Source organism: Haemaphysalis longicornis, unplaced genomic scaffold (genome assembly GCF_048455015.1).
Source record: "Haemaphysalis longicornis isolate Haplotype H1 unplaced genomic scaffold, Haemaphysalis longicornis Haplotype H1 scaffold_9, whole genome shotgun sequence".
In the NCBI taxonomy this organism is placed as follows: domain Eukaryota; kingdom Metazoa; phylum Arthropoda; class Arachnida; order Ixodida; family Ixodidae; genus Haemaphysalis; species Haemaphysalis longicornis.
The window spans coordinates 127,429,684-127,448,649 of NW_027526460.1; the positions used below are offsets into that span (position 1 = coordinate 127,429,684).

Here is an 18,966-nt window from a genome sequence, read left to right on the forward strand (position 1 = left end):
CGCTGCTCTATTCACCATTGCTTTTCTTTGCGGAATCGCCAGGGATTCGCGTAAATGGGGAGCGGGGATTAACTCTCTCGAATGGCGTGAATATGGCCGAGGGCAGGACTGAACAGTAGACCTGCAACGTCGGCTAACGGCACCAGCTTTTTCCGCAGCAAGGTTTCTTGCCCTCGTCTGAAATAATCACGCAATTGTTCTTTCGTCACGCGCCATTTGCATGGACGTCGCAATGACATCCAGCTACCTCGGCGAACAGTGAGCGTACAGCGATTGTTAGCCTAGTTATTTTCATGTGACGGCGTACATTACATCCTTTTTATAGTTAGTAACGTCTTTAGCTTATGTACGAATTGTGTATTACGGAATTCTCCCTATTGTGGAGCGTACTTCGAAGCTACGAAAAGCTTCAGATCGATAGGCTCGCGTTACGGAGCATAACACTGGAAGTATGTTATGACACTGACATATAGGCCTTTAGAAAGGAATCTACTAATTAGTGCATATGTCTAAAGTCAAGAATTGCGAGTTTCGATGCTGGGTTTTAACTGCGCAATTGACACAGTTTCTTTTCATGCTAGCCTTAAATTCGAAGTGCCGCTTTTCTGGCACCGTCATTAACATATTCGCGACATAGGCTTGGGGAGACAGCTCAGAAAGTTCACAGGGCGCCGTTTAACGAATTTCAAGACGGTTCGATAAGCGTACGGGCGTTCGTTTTGTTCGTTTATATTACGGCGGTACATGTCGTTACCCTGGGATGCCAACGGCTAGTTTTGCTTGTTGTGGCGTTTGGTAATTTGGTATCACATCACGGAGCTTTGCTTGAAAGGTAACACTGTTAGGTTGCAAAAAATCAATTCTGTGCACTGTTGCGTAGAGGATACTACAAAGGTTGTAAAGAAGAACGGCAGGAATACGTTGCAACAGAAAATGTTGTGCGATTCAGTACTAGGGTATAGACAAGACAGAGCAGCGGGAATAAGCTGAAAAACATTACACAATTAAAACACAAATGGCAAGCGATGGGCCCACTGTAGAAGACATTTGTTGCAAAATATAATTTTGTTATGTGAAGGTTAACTTTGATTAATTTTATTAGAACCTGATGATGAACATACCGCCGCGATTTAACTCTCGCGTACCAAAATGTGTGCATAATGCGCTTAAAGGCCAACTGCACTCAAAATTTCGTCCTCTTGAAAACCTGATTTTCGTATAGTCTGCTTAAAAAGAAAACAACATGCAAAATACAACAGCTGAAATACGCGCATGGACGCCGCAAGCGGCCAGCAAAAATCGGCGATTTTGAAACCGATAGTACAGCGCGGCCATTGCAGTGACGCTGCAGCCGTCCAGCGAGCGGCCGGACGGTCACCAGCTCGTAAGGAAGTCCGCGCAAGCTCTACGCGCGCACGAGCCATCGCATGGGTGGGGTGAAGCAAGAGCAGCAGAGCTCGACCGGTTCTCAAGCTGCGTGGCTGGCCAGAGGAAAAAGCCCCCGTCGGCTGGAACGTCACAGGCGCGTTACGGCTGTTAACGCGATCCGCTGGCACGGTGCAGCGTGCTCCGCTGCGGAGCTTTTTTAAACGCTTCTGACTGATCAACGACGCGTTTCACGGGGCTGCCACTCGTGTCCCAGCTGATTTGGCATACTTACTACACATTAAAAATAAGTTTGGTCGAGGTGAAATTTGAGTGCACTTGGCCCTTAAATGCGACAGAACGGAACACGCTGCCTTAACATGAACGAGCACGTTCTTCTTTCTGCTCGACGCGCGGAAATGGTCAGGGTGTGTTCTACTAGGAGTGTTGAACAATTTGGGTGTTGGAAATTGGACGCCTTCGGATAAAGGTAGCCGCAGCAAGTGACAGCTTATGTATACGATGCTGGACTGGCTACGGAACTGTCCGGTTACATTTAAATACCAATACAACTTATTTCGCATTTTTACATGTGCGAAAAATTTTCACGACGGCTGCGAATATTTTTTGCGTTCGCTGTCTTTCACCAGATGCACTTTTACAGAAAAAGCTAACAAACTTTCGAGAGTCCCGCTACTTGTATCACAGAATAAAAGCAGCACTTTTGGCTTGGCGACATATATTGTCTTGCTCGATTTCAAAATCGCCCTTGGGTTATCAAGCACTTTTTGCTGGGCTACATGGATCTTGTCCTGAAAGGGGCCATGAAGACAAAATGCAAGATTGGCTCATTAAAGAACCGCTTTGTCCCCGAAACAATGGAACCAAGTTTATCGCAAACTTCCAACAAAGAATAAATATAATAAGCATAACAGATGAGGCTCTGTGACTTCCCAGCCAATTTTTCTTGATTTCGCTATCTGGTTACAGAAAGTTGGTTGTGCGATTTGCGGGCGTCGATTTGAACCCCTGCCAGGAAACACGACTGGGCGATTGTAGTTGGGCTTTTAGATTTTTTAGACCATACGACTTGAAGGCTCGTGTGCAGTTACGACACCGAGAATCATGTTTTCATATTTAACCCAATACACGTCACTCCTGCCTATACTGCGTCACTGTGGCGCGAAATTCTAAAGTTCAATATTTTTTGCGATTTTTTTTTTCGTCAAAAAAATGTCTTTTGGTCCTGTAATCGAACTAAGTTACCTAAAGCTATTTTCTTTTCGAATAAACCAAGTTGTGTTTTGTCTTCCTGGCCCCTTTGAAATTTGTCGCCGCCGATTCCCTTGCAGAAAATTGCTTGAACGTTCACCCCTACAGCCCGGAAGAATTCGCTGCGAATTTAAGGACCTCGAAGCTAAAAAGCTGATTGCAGGACATTGTCTTCAAACGCGCATTCTAGCGCTGTTCAACGACACGAATAGCACAAAAAAGGTTCGACTAAAATCTGAACCAAGATGAAGGCATTTATACCTAGCCGTTTTTTATATACCGGAACTTTCGAACACGCAACAGAAATTTCGCCTTTTATAAATTCTGTATTCGCGCAAATAGAGCCGGGAATTACCCGCATTTTTTGTATTCAACGGACATTTTATCAAAAACGGCAGTATCCTTACCTGTTATTGGAACAACACGCGAATGGAACATACCAGGGATCAGCCTATACTTACGATCATTTGGAACCGACTCTTTGTTGTCTAGGCCAAATTAATAACCGGCCGTCCCGTGTACGCAGAAAATTCCTCCGATGAAAACCTGTGCGCATGCCTGAGAAAGGGAGTTTGCGGAGGAGTTGAAAGTAAGGGGGGGGGGGGGAGGGGGTTATAGATGACGTTCTGGCATCTACCAACACTGTTAAAGGAGCACTGACACGAAAATTTCATGTTACAGTTTTATTGCTTTTATCGATGCTTAATGGTCTGGCGAACCTGAAACAGCACTTCAAATACTTCAGCGCGCGATAGTTCATTACATTGAACGGCCTGAAAGTCGTTTGTTTCAAATTCCCGCGCTTTCATCCCGAACGGCGCATATGACAGAGTCCCGGTTTGACCTCACCGCTTTGTGCGGACGTCACCGGCGCCCGCTTGAGAGGGTGTTGCGCCCGCTCTCCGCTCGTGGGGCCGCGCGCGTGAAGTGACGTCACGAGTTTTTGACCAGCGCTGTCGCGTCACTTCTTTTTCCTCTCCTGGAGTGATGTCACGCTGATGTCCATTTGCTGAGTGCCGCTCCGGGCGCTGCTCCGTCGGCGCGATAAATGAGATCCAATTGAACTATGTTCTTCGCGTCGCAGGCCGCTCATATTTCATTCAGGGTATTCTGTTGAGTGAAGGAAGCGAACTGTGCAATAATATTAGCCGAAAATTGGTGTCAGTGTTCCTTTAAGAGGGAATGGCGCCTCAAAGCAGGCAGAGAGAGAGAGAGAGAGAGAGAGAGAGTCTCTCGCAGCAGAGCACGTGCACAGCGAGCTGCTGCCCGTAGCACAGCTCAGTTAGCGTCGGAGTACCCGTACTAGCGCGACACGCCGTGTTCGTACTTGCAGCGGCCACCCCGGGAAGTTGACTTCGAAGGTGGCTACTCTCCGCTGGCTGTGGTGGTTGCCTCGGTCGTTGGAGTCATCGTCGGGGCGGTGGCTGGCGCCGTCGGCTTCCTGAGCTACGCGTACGCCACAAGAGGCGATCGCACAACCACAAACACGATTATGACCACGACTTCGGACTCAGCGCCGACAACGAAGCAGACGGAGCCGTCCCCACCACAACCCCCGCCGCCCCCGACGACCCGACCGACGCCCCGTGACTACGTCGCCTGTTACACCAGCAGATGCATAGAAGTTGCGGGATTCCTGCGGAATGTGCTGAATCCTCTGGTGGACCCGTGCCGGAAGTTCTCTCAACACGTGTGCGGCCGCTTCGACGCGAAAGTAGGGGACACTTTCGCCACCAAGGTAGGTTTCAGTAGAAGAAACACATTCATTGACGAGCACCGCCAGCTTGGCTGCGACCGCGGCCGCCCGGGCTACCAGTGAATCTTGAGCCTCCTGTTCTGGGCAGTGCAACACCTCTCCCACTGCTCAGACTTTGTTTTAACACGAAAGTGTTTTATTCCCGGTTACACGAAGATTTCGTTGACGTCATATTTGTTACGGAAGTGACGCCAGTGCAATGACGCAAGCGACCTGTAAAGGTCTGCAAACAGGGTCTTCTTGCGGGGAAGCAACCTTTAACACTGAAGAGTACGTTACACTTAGAGTTGTTCGTTTTTTAGTTCTATATTTTAACACGAAGGTGTTTTATGCTGCGGTACCCCAAGATTTTACTGATGTCATATCCGTCACTGAAATGACGCCAGTGCACCTTTGCCGAAGCGACCCGCCAGCAGGACGTCGCTCGCCAAGCACGTACGCCCAAAGAACGCCGCCGATGCGCAAATCATGCTCACCTGCAGATTTCGCTGCACATTTCACTTTCGTGTATTGCTGATTCCTATGACAGAATCAACCACAGTTTTCTCCTCTTTTCGTGCGCCTTTTCGGTTCAAAAACCCGTCTTTAGTGGCTGCAATGGAGCTAAATGAGTTTCCAAGAGTTGGTTCTGTGAAACTGAACAGAGTGGTATTTAGTTTTCTTGGCCTCTTTAGAATCCCTCATCATTGTTACAAGATATTTTCGGTGGTTTTAAAAAATTGAGTCGTTTGTTTGCGAAATGAGCCAGGTCCACCTAACGAGAATTTGAGAAACAAGCGGAAGTTTCTTACCGGACCTAAATTCAGCGCCGTCAAAACTATTATACGATATATTTTACACGTCAGGTAGGGGAAGTTTATGGCCCGAAGTAATCAAGAATTACACCATGAATTTGAGCGATATTGGGGTGATAAGTTTAAATATGGCTCATACTGAATTGAAATACTCGAGTTGGATGCTGCATTCTTGTGAATACTATATTTAAATTGACTTTCAAGTATTGTGCGACTGAGTTTTGGTGGAAACGGCATTGAAAATATGCAACAGGGCCTCAAGAACGGTAGAACTGTACGTGGAGAGCAGGTGAGTCCTCTTGGCACCATTAGCTGCTCTTTTCGAATTCTTCTATAGGATAATTATCTTGAGCGCACTTCAAGCCACTATTAAGGTAAACAAGATCTTCATAGCTGTGCCCTGAATATACAAAACGCTTCACAAGAAAGCTGCTCACATCTTATTCTTCACCTTGATGAAGTGGATCGTACTCAGAGGGGGGGCGGGGGGGATTTGCCAGTGCTTGTAAGGGGCGGCTGTTTAGATGAGTACTGAAATGGCAAATATGGAAGTAAAAAAAAATAACCATCTCTAACCAGTGCTATTTTGTAGGAACGCGGGCGACGAAATGAAATCCTTGTTTCGCATTTATATGTCATTTCGTTCACTTCATCGTTGAGCCCTGGGGTCAGCTCTTTCGCCGATCTCCTGATTGCCGTCGGAATTCATAATACGTCAGCTGCGAAACGCAAGAACAAGCTGCCGAAAGCACCCGCGCAACATTCTGAACGCTCAAGCCATAAGCAAACTCTCATTGGGCAAATGCATTTGGCTCATTTTGATCCGTGAAACATGAAACAGTCGGATCTGGTTCATTTTCGATACGAACTACGATCTGCGTACACGTTTTCAGGGAATTATCTCAGCTATTTCCTAGCCACCCCTTGTTTAGGGGAAAGTTGCCGAGTTTCCTTTTTTTGTCAACTCAGCCTTATCCAACTCACTTGCGGTTTTTGGATATGGCTTATTTCGAAAAAAAAACGCCTTTATTAATCGAGGCCTTTTTTGTTGTGCAGAAAACCACCGAGAGTATTTCTGGAGGATATTGGTGACATAAAAGAGAAAACAACTGCATAGTTGAGTGGGAAGCGCTTAAACTTTGAAAAATGAACCGGACGAAAAAAGACAGCAACGCAAGACGGCAACGCATCAACAATTGACGAAACACGCCACATATATACACTGTATGCAAAACAAATAAATGTGATACGCGCTGACGCACATGTTGTTCTTATTTCAAGCATGCGCAGTTGAGGTTTCGACAAATTCTATCTTCTTGAACAGGCTGATAAAAGGGGCGCTAACATCGTTTTCCCCTCTTGCAGGCACAATGCCGAAAGCCTCCCCTGTGTGGCGGTTGTCATTGGACCTAAGGGCAGCGGAAGTATCTTTATATTAAAAAGTGCGATGTACCTGGCCCAGAGCGTAGCGAAACGTTCGTTTTTGAACTGTGAGCGCTCTTCCACTCAGCTACGCAGCATCAAGAAACGTCTCCACTGATGCGCTACTAACACCACCGCGTTGTTGCTATTTCCCGATCACCATATTATAAACCTGGCGATAATGCTTCTTTCAGCGCGACTAACGCAAGCTGAACACTAGCAACTAATTTCATTGCAGTATTTTATGTAGCGATGTTTACGGCGAAATGTTGAAAATTTGACTCAAAAATTGTCCGCGTACATTCTCACTTCGCTGCAAACGTCGGTGAAAGATGATAGTCTTCCACCACCCACGCCCCGTAAATGCCTCCCTACTCTTTCCCGCCCACCTCTCACCCCTTCCACAATAACCACAGCGGAGGTTTGTTCAACTAAATTCAATTTTCCCGCATTCGCACTTCTCCCGCGTCATCTGTTGCAGTTTTTCGTTACTGCTGGACTTGGAATGCCGCCTCCAGTTATTGGCTCGGAATCGAGGCCTCTTTCTGTTTTAGATCAGAAAGTTTCCAACGTGGTTTAATTCACCATCTCAAATGTCGCGCACCCATCAATTTTAATTAGAACACTGCGGGAAAGAAGTAAGTATTGATGTTTCGCCTCAAATATGCCTAGTAGTTTGATTTTGCGGAACAATGTTGAGAGGTACGAAGTATGCTACCATATTCAGCAGTTTGGAAAAATTTTCCTTTAGAATTTATTCAAACTGTTGGCGGGGTGGCTGAGTCCACAAGCAGGCAGACAGACGAGCAGGGCAGACGAGCAGACAGACACGGAAGGGCAGCCAGGAAGGCAAGCAGACAGTCAAATGTGCGGGGGAACGTGCAAGTCTTGTCACTCGAGCGTCGTAACGCGTGCACAGGTCTAGTGCATCGCGCAGTTTACGCTACATATGAGTGTCGGGATTATTTTAAATGCAGAGCATTTGTATAACTCACGATGTCACCCGTGCGTCGGCGTCCGCAGCAGCCAGCCTCCCCCTACACTATAAAAAGAAATAACAGTTACCGGCGCCTGGTTTCGATCCCACGACCCTCTGGGCGGAACGCAAGGTACATGCTGCTCTACCCACTGCGCCACAAAGCCGACACAGAATGAAAGGCTACGAACGCGCCTTATATCCTTGACTCATTCGAACTACGTCAAGAAGCTGCTGATACAACGCATTCACTACCTGTGGGCGGAACGCGAGGTACATGGTGCTCTTCCCACTGCGCCACAAAACCGACACAGAATCAAAGGCTACGAACGCGCCTTATATCCTTGACTCATTCAAACTACGTCGTCAGCGGCGTGCTTTGGCGACTCAGCGGCATGCTAGCGGCGTGATAGCTGCGTGGTGTACACGTGATAGCACCAACCCCCCAAACACTAAACGGTAACGCGATACACCCACTCCCTATGCGACGCATTTACTCGAGTCCCCCTCGCGGGGAGATGGGCCCAATTTTTGAATTTGGGGAGGGGTGCGAATGCGAGATCTTCGTTATACCTCCTTGCGGCCTTGAAGCAACGGCTTGACGTTTCTCACTTCCAACTTGCGCTGAGCCGCTAATTTACAGGGTTACAAAGAGGGGTGAAGGTCGAGTTTGATTATATAACTGTAATACATTTTCCTAGATACCTTAGAAATCTTCACCCGAAGCCGAGATGAAATAACGGCCATTCTTTTCGCAGGATCTCATGACAAGGTTAAAGTCCGTATTCGACTCTGCCGAAAGTACGGGCAAGAAGATTAAAACCCTCACTGACGACCCATATCAGAAGTTATCCTCTTACGTAGCGGTTTGCGCGGGGACGTTCAACGGCGTAGGCAAATATAAGGCGGAGCACGCAGCGCTGGTGGGCTTCATGAGCCAGCTTGGGCTGTCCCTGTCGAGCCCGCCGCCCCCCGGCTCGCCGTCGACGCGGGACCAGCTGCTCTCGCTGCACGTGGAACTGGCCTTCGTGTACGGCTTGAGCGCCATCATGATCATCCGGCCACGCCCGTACAATTCCCTGCACGTGGCCTTCAACGGCAGGATGATGCAGGCGGCGCTCACCCGGGGAACCGACCCAAGGTGAGTGCGATCGCTAAAACCTGCTCGTCTCGTCGCCTACCCGAGCTTCTCAGCGGAAAATCTGAATGGATTAGATTCATTAAAGGGGTCATTAAGATAAATATAAGTTTCGTTCATTCATTACCAATAACGCAAGGTTCTGCCAGGTAATGGGGATATTAATGAAAACATAAGAAGCAGTGGCGAGTCCCCATCCAGTTCCAGGCGATTTCTCTGTGAAATAATCGAATTTCTTTTTTCTAGTTGAGGGCTGCAGACCTAAGCCACCGCCAAGGAACGTACCGGCGAGATTGTAGTAGGGGTGGTGGTGAAAAACGTTCTTTACTGAGCTCAAGGGGTAGGGAAAGGGGTGTGGTCAGCCTCCTTCGTCCAGGAGGCCGCGGGCCTGCGCTGCATCCGTGGCTCGTTGCACCAGCGCGAGTTGACGCTCCGGCGCCGAGCTGGTCAGCGCAGACTCCCACTGCTCAGGGGATGGGGATGGGATGGGGTGAGGGTGGTGGGGACAGGAGTATACTAGGTGGTAAGTTGAGAGCGGGATGTCACACTGTGGGCAATTGTAGGGGAACAGAGATGGGGAGATGTGGGACAGGATGGTGTGGTTGTATGTCTCGGTTTGCAGTCGCCGGTAGATATACGCTTGATGGTTGGAAAGAGTGTGATGAGGAGGTGGGTATATCCTTCTTGTGTTTGTGTAATGAGAGAGAATGGAGCTGTATGTGACTCTCCGTTTTATTGTCTTATCGTTCCGTTTGATCCTATTACTTGAATGCTACCGCGCAGTTGACACACTGTTAACTGTGTTTTGGTGCTTGGTCGAAAATACGTCACTCCTGCTCATAGTACGTAACTGTACCATTAGAATTGTAAGTTTTTCAGTATTCCATTTTTTGTTTCCATCAAACTTCTTTCGCGGCTGTAATGGAGCTTAGTGAGTTACCAAGCGCTAGTTCTTTCAAAGCGAACAAAGTTGTGAATTTTCTTCATGGCCTCTCTAACACAAATGTACGGCGACTCGCCCTACTTGTATGGTGGACTATCAAGCGATCTTCACAACCGTAGGTCGAGAGTAAAGTCCCACAACGAACTTGCTAGGCTGCGGCTTTTGTGGATTGTGCAAAATCTTGCAGATACCGTAGAAGCAATGTCGCTGTATTTGTTGCGTTGTTCGGCTTCGGAAGCGTGAGCCGATGAACACACGTTAGGAATGCAAGAAAACACCAGTGCTGGCGGACGGTCGGAGAAGGAGGGCTCTGAAAAAGAATGACGCAGTGCGCGGGGGGGAAATGAAACAGCCGCACAAAAGGGGGTAGAAGAGTCGAAAGTTGCGCTAGTCGGATACTATCCATCGCAAAGACAAAACCCAACAAACAGCGCGTAAAAATAACAGCGCACAAACAGCTGGCGCTTGTCTTCTTATGTTATCGTCTTGTCGAGCCGCCTTGAGAGCCGACCTGGGTGGCTATAGCGAGTGGAACGAGATTCCAAGGGTGCAGCCGCAGGGGCTGATAAAGTGATGACGTGCGCGGCCTCAAAGTACGACAAATAGTTCAACCGTAGGTCGCCAAAAGGTACAACTATAGGATTTCCCCTTGACATCTTTAAGGAGTTCTAAGCATCTGCAGTCATTTTTTTATAGAAAAGAAGGAATTTTAAAACAGCAGCTAGAACACGAAAATTTTAAGAAATATGCTCTCCGTTTGGGGTGGGAACACACAACCTTCTAATGAAGCTATTGAAGCTCTGCCAGTTGAACTAGCTATATTGCCCTCCTTATCCTGGTTTATTTACGTGTATGTGAGTGCACCCTTTTTTTATAGGTTATAGTCGGCGCCTCCGGTAGTGAATTTTGTGAGATGGAATCCCACTCGGTGCTTATATATTTACATTTGTTTCTTTCCTACCTATTGGAAATTTCTGTTCCCACCATAAAGGAGACTGACTACCATTCCTATGCCAGGTTTGTCGTACTGACTAAAAGCTTTCTTCACAATGTCATAGGGGAAGCCGCTAATTCACACGAATACTGAGGCACGGCCACTCGATGGAAACAAGGTCCATCGAGCGGCCGTGACTGAGGGCTCGGTATTCTTAGTGTTGCTGTCACAGGTAGCATGCGCGTGATTCCAACCAGTAGTCTTATTCTGGTACGTATGGCGTAGACGCTCAAGGCACGGCTACAGCGGCTAAAAAGTCCCCTTCACACCAAAGTTGTCCAAGCTACTCTACGGGCCCTAAAGGAAGGGTGCCCTTTCAAGGCACATGGATGCACCAGAAAGTGGAGAGAACACGTTCAGTCGCTCCTGGAGCTCAATTGGTAAATAATCGGTCGCATAACCCGAATGTTGAAGTCCGGATTCCACGCGGTGCGGATATTTTCCTCCAGTTTCATTGCTCCCTAGCATTTCGAAGCTAATTTTTTTCACAGGGCAAAGAAAAGTACTTACTAGATCGCTTCCCTTAGCGACCTAAATGTTTCCTGTCCTTAGTCTTCCATTTTTAGTATCTCTGTCTATCCGTCCGTCCGTCCATCCGTCAATACATCCATCCATCCACCCATCAGTCCGTCCGTCCGTCCGTATACGTACGCACGCACGTGCACACCCACACACGCACACGTACGCGCGCACACACACGTGCACACACGCCCGCACAAGCACACACGCTCACAGTGGTGACAATCTAAACAATTAGCTTGATGGATGGGCGCGCGTGATGTCTACATCTGTAATTTGACAGCTGCGTGTTTATTACGTCCGCAGTTATGCCACGAACCTGGCAGGCGTGGCAGGTGTCACGGCGACCGCTTCTTTGATAGCATCGAGAACAACGGTCTACAGCAAGATGAGAGTGGCCGTCACCTCGGGCACTGGGCAGTTAGCGAAGCCGACTGTTCCTACGCCATTGGTCGTCGTTCAGGTCAGCGAAGCGCTGACGCTCGGACGCTTTGAACAATTTCTAAGCGCGAATAGAACAAAACTGTGTGCATTCTGCCTGAATTACGTAAGCCGGCCGGTGCAACCTACATCTGGCAATAGCCTAGTGGACAGCCTGTGTCATTGGACCTATGCATTGTACACTTAGATCCTAATTCCGCGAAAGCTAGGAAAGGCCGCTATCTTTTTTTTTTTTATTGGCGGCAAACTTACTGGCTGTTTTAATGCGTAGCATGCTTTGCCGAGCACCCCTGCATCCCGAACCGTCGAACGCTTCGCATGCTGATTAAAATGCACAATTGGCATTTCATGCTTATGATCGCGTAAATAGAGATCAGAATTTCGAAAAATAAAAAAAAATAAAAAAAGTAGAACATTTAGATAAACATACATGTTCATTAACAGAAACATTCAGTCTTAAACGAACCACCCACTCCAAACAAGCGTGTTTCAAAAGGCGAGTCATGTGGTATGCATAACTGGAAAACAAGGTCGCAACCCAACGAACCATAGAAAAAATCTGATAGAAGCAACGCTCAGGGATTAGTCACGAGCGCCTTGGATCAGGGAAAAAAACCTCGGCAGAGTCAGCCACAGCCACGAAGCACCGCCCTGCGATTGTAGTGGGGTTTCAGGTTCCGTTTGACCGTACATGTCACTTGAATGCTAACATGCAGTGAAGACACGGATAACGCTGTTTTTAGTGTTGTCGCTATCGGCCTCTTCGATTTACGGGCGTTCGGGCTGCGGGCGGTCTGCCAGATGGTCTCCTCGATTTGGCTACACTTTCTGCACCAGTTGAGGCGGTGTAGCACTCTCGCACTCGATTTGCCAGTGCATCTCGCGCCACCTGCACTTCGGCCCTCGATTTGACGCAGTGCTGCACGAGTTCTTCTACACTTTTGCACTAGCCTCTGTGCGAGTTCTCGTCTCGTGCAAGGTGCAGCGTGCTTTGGCACGTTTTTTGGTGCGCACCATAGCAGATGGTTCCAACATGATACTTGTGTCAGTAAAAAAAGTAGAAACGACAGCGTTTCCCGTTTAAGACGAGAATGGTCGTCACGTGCAGCAAAATAGTGCATTTCTGTACAAAACACAAGGTAAGTGCAGGATGACGCCATTTAAAAAAAAGCGCGCAAACACGGATTGCAGCAGGCGACGTTTGTGTACTTTTGCCCTCGCTTTGGCCGGCTGCACCACTCGCACTGAAAGAACTGGCGCTTCACTTGCACGACACTTTTGTAAACTAGTGCACAAAGTGCAGCGAAATCGAGGAGACCCAGAGTTTGCTCTCGGACAAGCAGTTGCGTCATGATTAAGTAGCTCAAGCGCTTCGGTGTACACCGGAAGCCGCAAAATCGAGGGGAGGAAAGCCCAGCAGCAATGAACACTGAAGGCAGCAATCATTTTTCCAGTCGTCTGCTAAGGTCCACTTCACAAAATGTTGTATCGCTGCTTGTGTCGTCTGCTCGGTACGGACGGGCCTCTGCCCGAAACTGAAAGCGAGCATGACGTAGCGACACCAATGAGTGACACCGACTCATTTCGGCAGCCGCTTGCCGTCGCTATGACATCCAGTTCTTTTCTACTTGCGAAATCGTCACGGTCTTTGGGAAGGCGTCATTGTTTTTTTCTCGGGAACATCCTGCCCGTTCAACGTTATTTGAATCTTTACCTTGGTTGTTCCTTACGTCAAATGAAAAGAGGATGCCCGCCTTAAGCCGAATTTAAAGTTCTTCTGATGTGCTTTGCGACCCCTCTTCTTGAGAAGCAGCCGGCACCGCTTGCGGGCACACACACGAAAGCATTCATTTTTAAGGCTTCGCCTACGGACAGCCTGTGTTCGGGCAAAAAAAAAAAAAAAACAATTGCCTCCCCTAACAGAAATATGCATGCTTCCGTCTAACTTCTGAACGCTGCTTTCGTCTACCAGCTGAGAAACGCTTGCCGTGTATAACACAAACTCATTTGAAAATTATTACCTAGTGAAGTGGGAAGATTCTGTCTTTTATCGAACTTTCCGGGCGAGAAAAAACAGCCGCTTCTTGCAATGAGAACGTGCTGTATCAACAGACAACGTTTTAATAAAGTGAAATGTTGTGCTTGCAAAGTTAATTAAAGAAGACTGTGAAATGGGCGCAGTTCGGGAAAGTTCATTATTAACTATCAGTGCGAAAAACAAAACACGGCACAAAAAGAAACCAGAAACGGATATCATTAGAGTGAAGCGCTGTCCTCTCCGTTTCTTGTTCTTGTGTGTCGCGTTCTTTCGCGCTGATCTTTAATATTGCAAGGTTAGGTTGCGCATAAGTTACAGCAACTTTAAACCTTAAAACCCAGAGTAGCCAAACAACCCCCCAATGTTATGCTGAAACTGGCTGCACGGCACTAGTCAATCTTTTGTCGTCTGCTAGCAGCGTCGTCTGCTAACTTGCTTACTGGCATAGAGTTTCATACTAATATATAATAGAGGGAAATCTGGCGCCACTGTCTAGGGGAGTCGTGCTTCAGTGAGCGTGCTTCCACTTGTCCTTGGCATGGCTCACGAACAGGCTGAAAAGTTGGCTTTGGCTGCAAAAAGGCAACAATATTACTGCGGAAAATTTATCGAATTTGTTTTGTTATTATAAAATTAAAGCTCCAGAAAGGTTTATTTGTTAGGGATTATTTAGAAGCTTCATGGAATATGAACAAAAAAACAATGTTACCCCTTTTGGCTTCAAGACGAAAAAGAAGCCATGTGGCTAACCAAGCCAAGGAGGCGAGGAACGTCGCTAGCTGCAATGGCGCCGCCCACGCCGGCCCGCGAATGCAGCGCCAGATTTCCCTCTAGTATATATTAGTATTAAACTGTATGCTTACTGGTACCAGCTCTTCGCCAGATCCCAAACGTCCTGGCAGCGTATGGGGAGCCATATTGCTCGACCCGAAAAAATCGAAGACTATCTGGCGCCGCCGGAAATGACGTATGTAGCCGGCGGGCAGAAAGAAGTGGAAAATCTGACAAAGCCCGATTATGTCTGTTGCCGCTACTGCATCACTTCTAACTGCGTGTAGCGCGAAGCTTTCAAATTTTGCAAAATTTTTTGCGTTGTTTCTTTTTTTGTTTGTTTCAGCCAAACGTTGATGCTTGGGCAATTGGGTTTCCGACATTCTTGAATTCACTCTTGTATACAGCATATATGAATACGGCGACACAGTCCCCTCTCACCCCTGTTTTCTTACGCTGCAAATTAGAAGAAGTTTGAACTAAAAATGTATTTCGTCACTGTGATAAATCTGAGCGAGTTAGCAAAGTCTAGTTCATTCAAACTGAACAACGTTGTAAATTGCATCCGTGGCCTCTTTGGGTGCCAGTTAACGCGCATGACATTTTGACGGCACGCTTAAGCGTTTACCAGTTAGAGAAGGAGGGCGCGCAAGTCGGCATCGGGCAGACGAGTCTGGGTGCTCCTTACACTGGAGCTGGTCCCAATTGCTTGACCGTTGATATATGCCCTCAGGTGAAGGACGTTCGGTTTGTCGGCCCCAGCATCACGGCATTCCCGGATGCAGTCGAGGCGAAGACTCCGTACAAGCGCAGCGCCACGCTGTTCCACCCTGACCTCCTCGTCAGCGTCGTGAAAAGCGTGTGGGCCGAGCTCAGTGAAACAGAGCTCCTCCTGTGGACCAGCTGGCACGTGGTCGACGAAGTGGTCCCCTTCGCCGATGCCGCCAAGTTCTCGGGCAAAAAGTGAGCCGTTTACAGGGAGGCGCACTGGGCGCGGCCATGTACTGCGATATTACATAACTCGCCATAGCTGGCATAGCTCTAGAACGCGTTTTTGTTTTCCATGGCGTTCACGCTGGTGCGCATGCGCTTCGGCGAATGCGGGCGCTGCGTCTTGCTGTGATTGGGAATTTGGCAGTCGACCAGGTACTGTAGGCCAACTTTCGGATATTGCTTACTCATCGCTGTTATGATTGACGGCCGTCACCTAGGTTCCTGTTCCCGCGTTCTGTTTAACAAGAAACTGCCTGACGGCTGTTGTTTTTATTATTTCGGGGTACTGTCTCAAAGAAGTGATGCCTAACGGCTGGCCCGACGGGCCCGCCGGACCCGTCTGACCGCCAAGCAACTTCCCGTGCACTTCAGTTCTTTGGTGAGTTGCTCTGGCTTCAGCGTACATTTGTACAAATCAACGGCCAGCGTGAGACTCACCAGTGCGGATAAACGTATTTCAATTGTAAAAGCAAGTAATCTTTTTATTAGCCGGTTGGATAGCGGGACGGTAGGCTTACTTGCAGCCTTTTCGTACTTCTATCAGCGAGTAGTAAACACCGTGTAGTTCAGAGGCGCCAGAACTTCTCCGTATCTGAAAAGAAGCGAAATTTGCGGGCTGGTGGGATGCGGATGTTTGGCGTGAAAGTTAACGTGTGTATTTCTTCCTGAATTGATATTTTGAAACGGGTCTGCTTGAATTCGTAATTTTTGGCTCCTCCCGCAACCCGCAATGCTTTCGGCACTGTTTTAGGTTAGTAGCATGTGTTGTAGAGTGATTGCTACGTGTTCTTGTCGCGGTAGTGTAACGTAATTTTTTAGTGCAAATGGTGTAAGCACCAATGAAGTCGTATACAGGTCGGGTAACAGCTCCGCTAAGCGCAGTCGCGTTGCCGCTCGTCCCAAGTGCGAACACCAACTCATCGCGTGACAAGATGGGATGTGCATCAAAACAAGGTCCCCTTTCCACGACGAGTTGGCTGGCCTATGAGGCAGCCAATCTGTCACTTGAACACCAGCTTCAACACATGCATTCGAAGACTGCAATGCTGCTCTCTCTATGCAAGGTCACCCTTCTCTCTCATCCAAAGCCAGATGCTCCCTTGGGGCTGTTCACTGTCGCCTTTAGCACCACCGTTGGCGACTTCCTGGTGCAGCTAGTGGTCAACAACTGGTGTCAGCTGACGTTCTTTTCCAAGAAAATCTCCAGCCCAAAGACGGCCTCGTCCTCCGGCAGCTCTGCCGATACAACTTCGGCGGCTGTTGAGCCGACCTGGCCAGCTTACTGCTGACAGCTTTTGCCATCAACGAGGTGGCTCAGTACTTTCGCCACATCCTCGAGGCACAGTACTGCACCATCTATACCGACCACAAACATCCGCCTTCTCTCAAAGCCGCGATAAACTCCCACGGGTCCAGCAGAACCAGCTGTCCTTTATCGCCCAGTTTATCACAAACACCCAGCACATCAGCGGGAAAGATAATGTTGTTGTTGAAGGGCTCTCCCGTTTCTCCGCTGTTTAGTTGCTGCCCTTGACGACTGACGCCCTTGCCGAGGGTCACAAAACTGATGCCGAACTGCAGCAGCTCCTTCAGAACGCCTCGTCTCTTCTGCATCAACAAGTTTCTGTCCCTGCGTTGACATAGTCTCTACTGAGGCATATCCACCTTAGTGAGACCTTATGCGCCTTCACTGCATCGCCGCAGCCTTCTCAACAAGTTACTCAACTTCAGCCATCCCGGTATTCGCGCTTCTACACGCCTCGTGACTGACCGCTACGTTTGGCCCGCCATTCAGCCTGACTGCCGCACCTGGCCACGCAATTGTACCCGATGCCAACGCGCCAAAATCACCAGGCAAGTCACTTTGCCACGAGGAGCACTTCCCCTGCCGTTGGAACAGCCGGACCTTACCGCTGTTGCGTCACAGCCATTGGTCGTTTCCCTCCATGGACTAAGATATGGGCTCTCGAAAGGACTACTGCAGAACATGTAGCCTCAACTTTCTACTACGGCTGGATATCCCGTCGCGTCACAACTGATCAAAGACGGCATTTTGAATTTGAGCTATTCAAACTCCTCCCCCACAGGAGCACCTTGCGTGTTCAAGGTGACGGTGGTGGCGACACCGCGGACCCCGAGCCCATGTGGGTTGGACCCACCCACGCTTTAGTCTGTGCGTGGCTTAGCCATGTCCAGGTAAAAGGGGATTCTGGTGGCTGCGCTGACACCGAGGTTGTTATGGACCTTAGGGCCCCTCGGTGAAGGCAACACGCCACTTTGGCCCTCGCTTCTCTTAGACGGCACCCCAGGACTGACCCGGTAGAGGGGGAATCAGCCAGTCGCCATTTCCTGTCTCCCTCTCCACTCTTTCGCTTTCTTGTCTTGTTTCTCCATTTTTCCTGTCTATTTTTTCTGCTTTCTGATCTCCTCTTGCGGGTTTCAAGGGTTCACCCTGTGTGAATGCCACCCTAGGCTATAGTGGCCACGTATGGCTAACGCAGGTCTGCGTTCCCATGTTGGGCTCCAAGGTGGGCGGCCAGAGTGGCTGCTCAACATGAATCTGATTATCTACGGCTACGACAAAACCTTCTTTTGATCTTGCCCGGAAACTAGTCTGCACCGCAGTAAGCTACCCTGCATCAAGGGTCCCATTCCAACAAAAAGAACGAAGCTTTCCAAAATTTCTTGTTATCGAATCCATCGACTGTCAGTGCCCCCTACTAAAGGCCTCTCCATTTTTATTCGCTAAAGAACTGGAAGCTGTCCTCGGCGGTAAATGTAAAGCGACAAAGATGTCCTGTGGAGGTATCCACATTGAATGCGAAAACAAATCCCAGGCTGATGCAGTGCTGGCAATGCAAAGGCTAGAAAATCTAAGTGTTAAAGTATCGGTTCACCGAAGCCTAAACTCATTCCATGGAGTGATTTCGGATCATGACCTTGCAGACCTCAGGCAGGATTGAATTCTTGAGGGCCTGCAAGAGAAAAATGTTACAGCAGTCAGGCGTATCATGATCCGACGTAACGGCATTGACATCCCTACCAACTACCTGGTTCTGACTTTCAACTCCACTAAGCTTCCGCAATCTCTTAAACTCAGCTACGTGGTCCACCGAGTCCGTCCATATATCCCCAACTGGCACCGGTGCTTTAGGTGCCAGAGGTTTGGCCATACACTGCAGAGCTGTCGTGGAAAGAGAATTGTGCCAAGTGCGCCAGTACTGATCATCTGTCGAACTCCTGCGCAGTGCAGGAAGCGAAGTGTGCCATCTGTGCAGGGACACATCCTGCGTACTCAACAAAATGTCAGAAATTTCAAGACTATAAAGAAATAATGCCACGATAAAATAAGGTCCTTCAATTCAAGAAGCGCGACGACGCTTCTCATTTCCTTCAATTCAAGAAGCGCGACGACGCTTCTCATTTGTGCGGGGAGGGCGCTGCGGTCGCCGAGGAGAGCGGACGCACTCCACGTTGGCTCCGTCGCCGTCACGGATTTCGGGAGGACCATCCCGCCTCTGATGTCCCAAGCGTACGTACGAGC

At 48.7% G+C, this 18,966-nt stretch overlaps 1 protein-coding gene across 1 annotated transcript in view; it reads left to right on the forward strand.

Moving 5' to 3' along the window:
- Positions 1-18,966, forward strand: part of LOC144153419 (uncharacterized) — a 46,642-nt gene that overhangs the window by 38 nt on the left and 27,638 nt on the right. The window contains exons 2-5 of the mRNA XM_077685066.1: positions 3,971-4,375; positions 8,344-8,726; positions 11,486-11,642; positions 15,163-15,392. Of these exons, the coding sequence (XP_077541192.1) occupies positions 3,971-4,375; positions 8,344-8,726; positions 11,486-11,642; positions 15,163-15,392 (1,175 nt within the window). The remainder of the gene's footprint in view (positions 1-3,970; positions 4,376-8,343; positions 8,727-11,485; positions 11,643-15,162; positions 15,393-18,966) is intronic.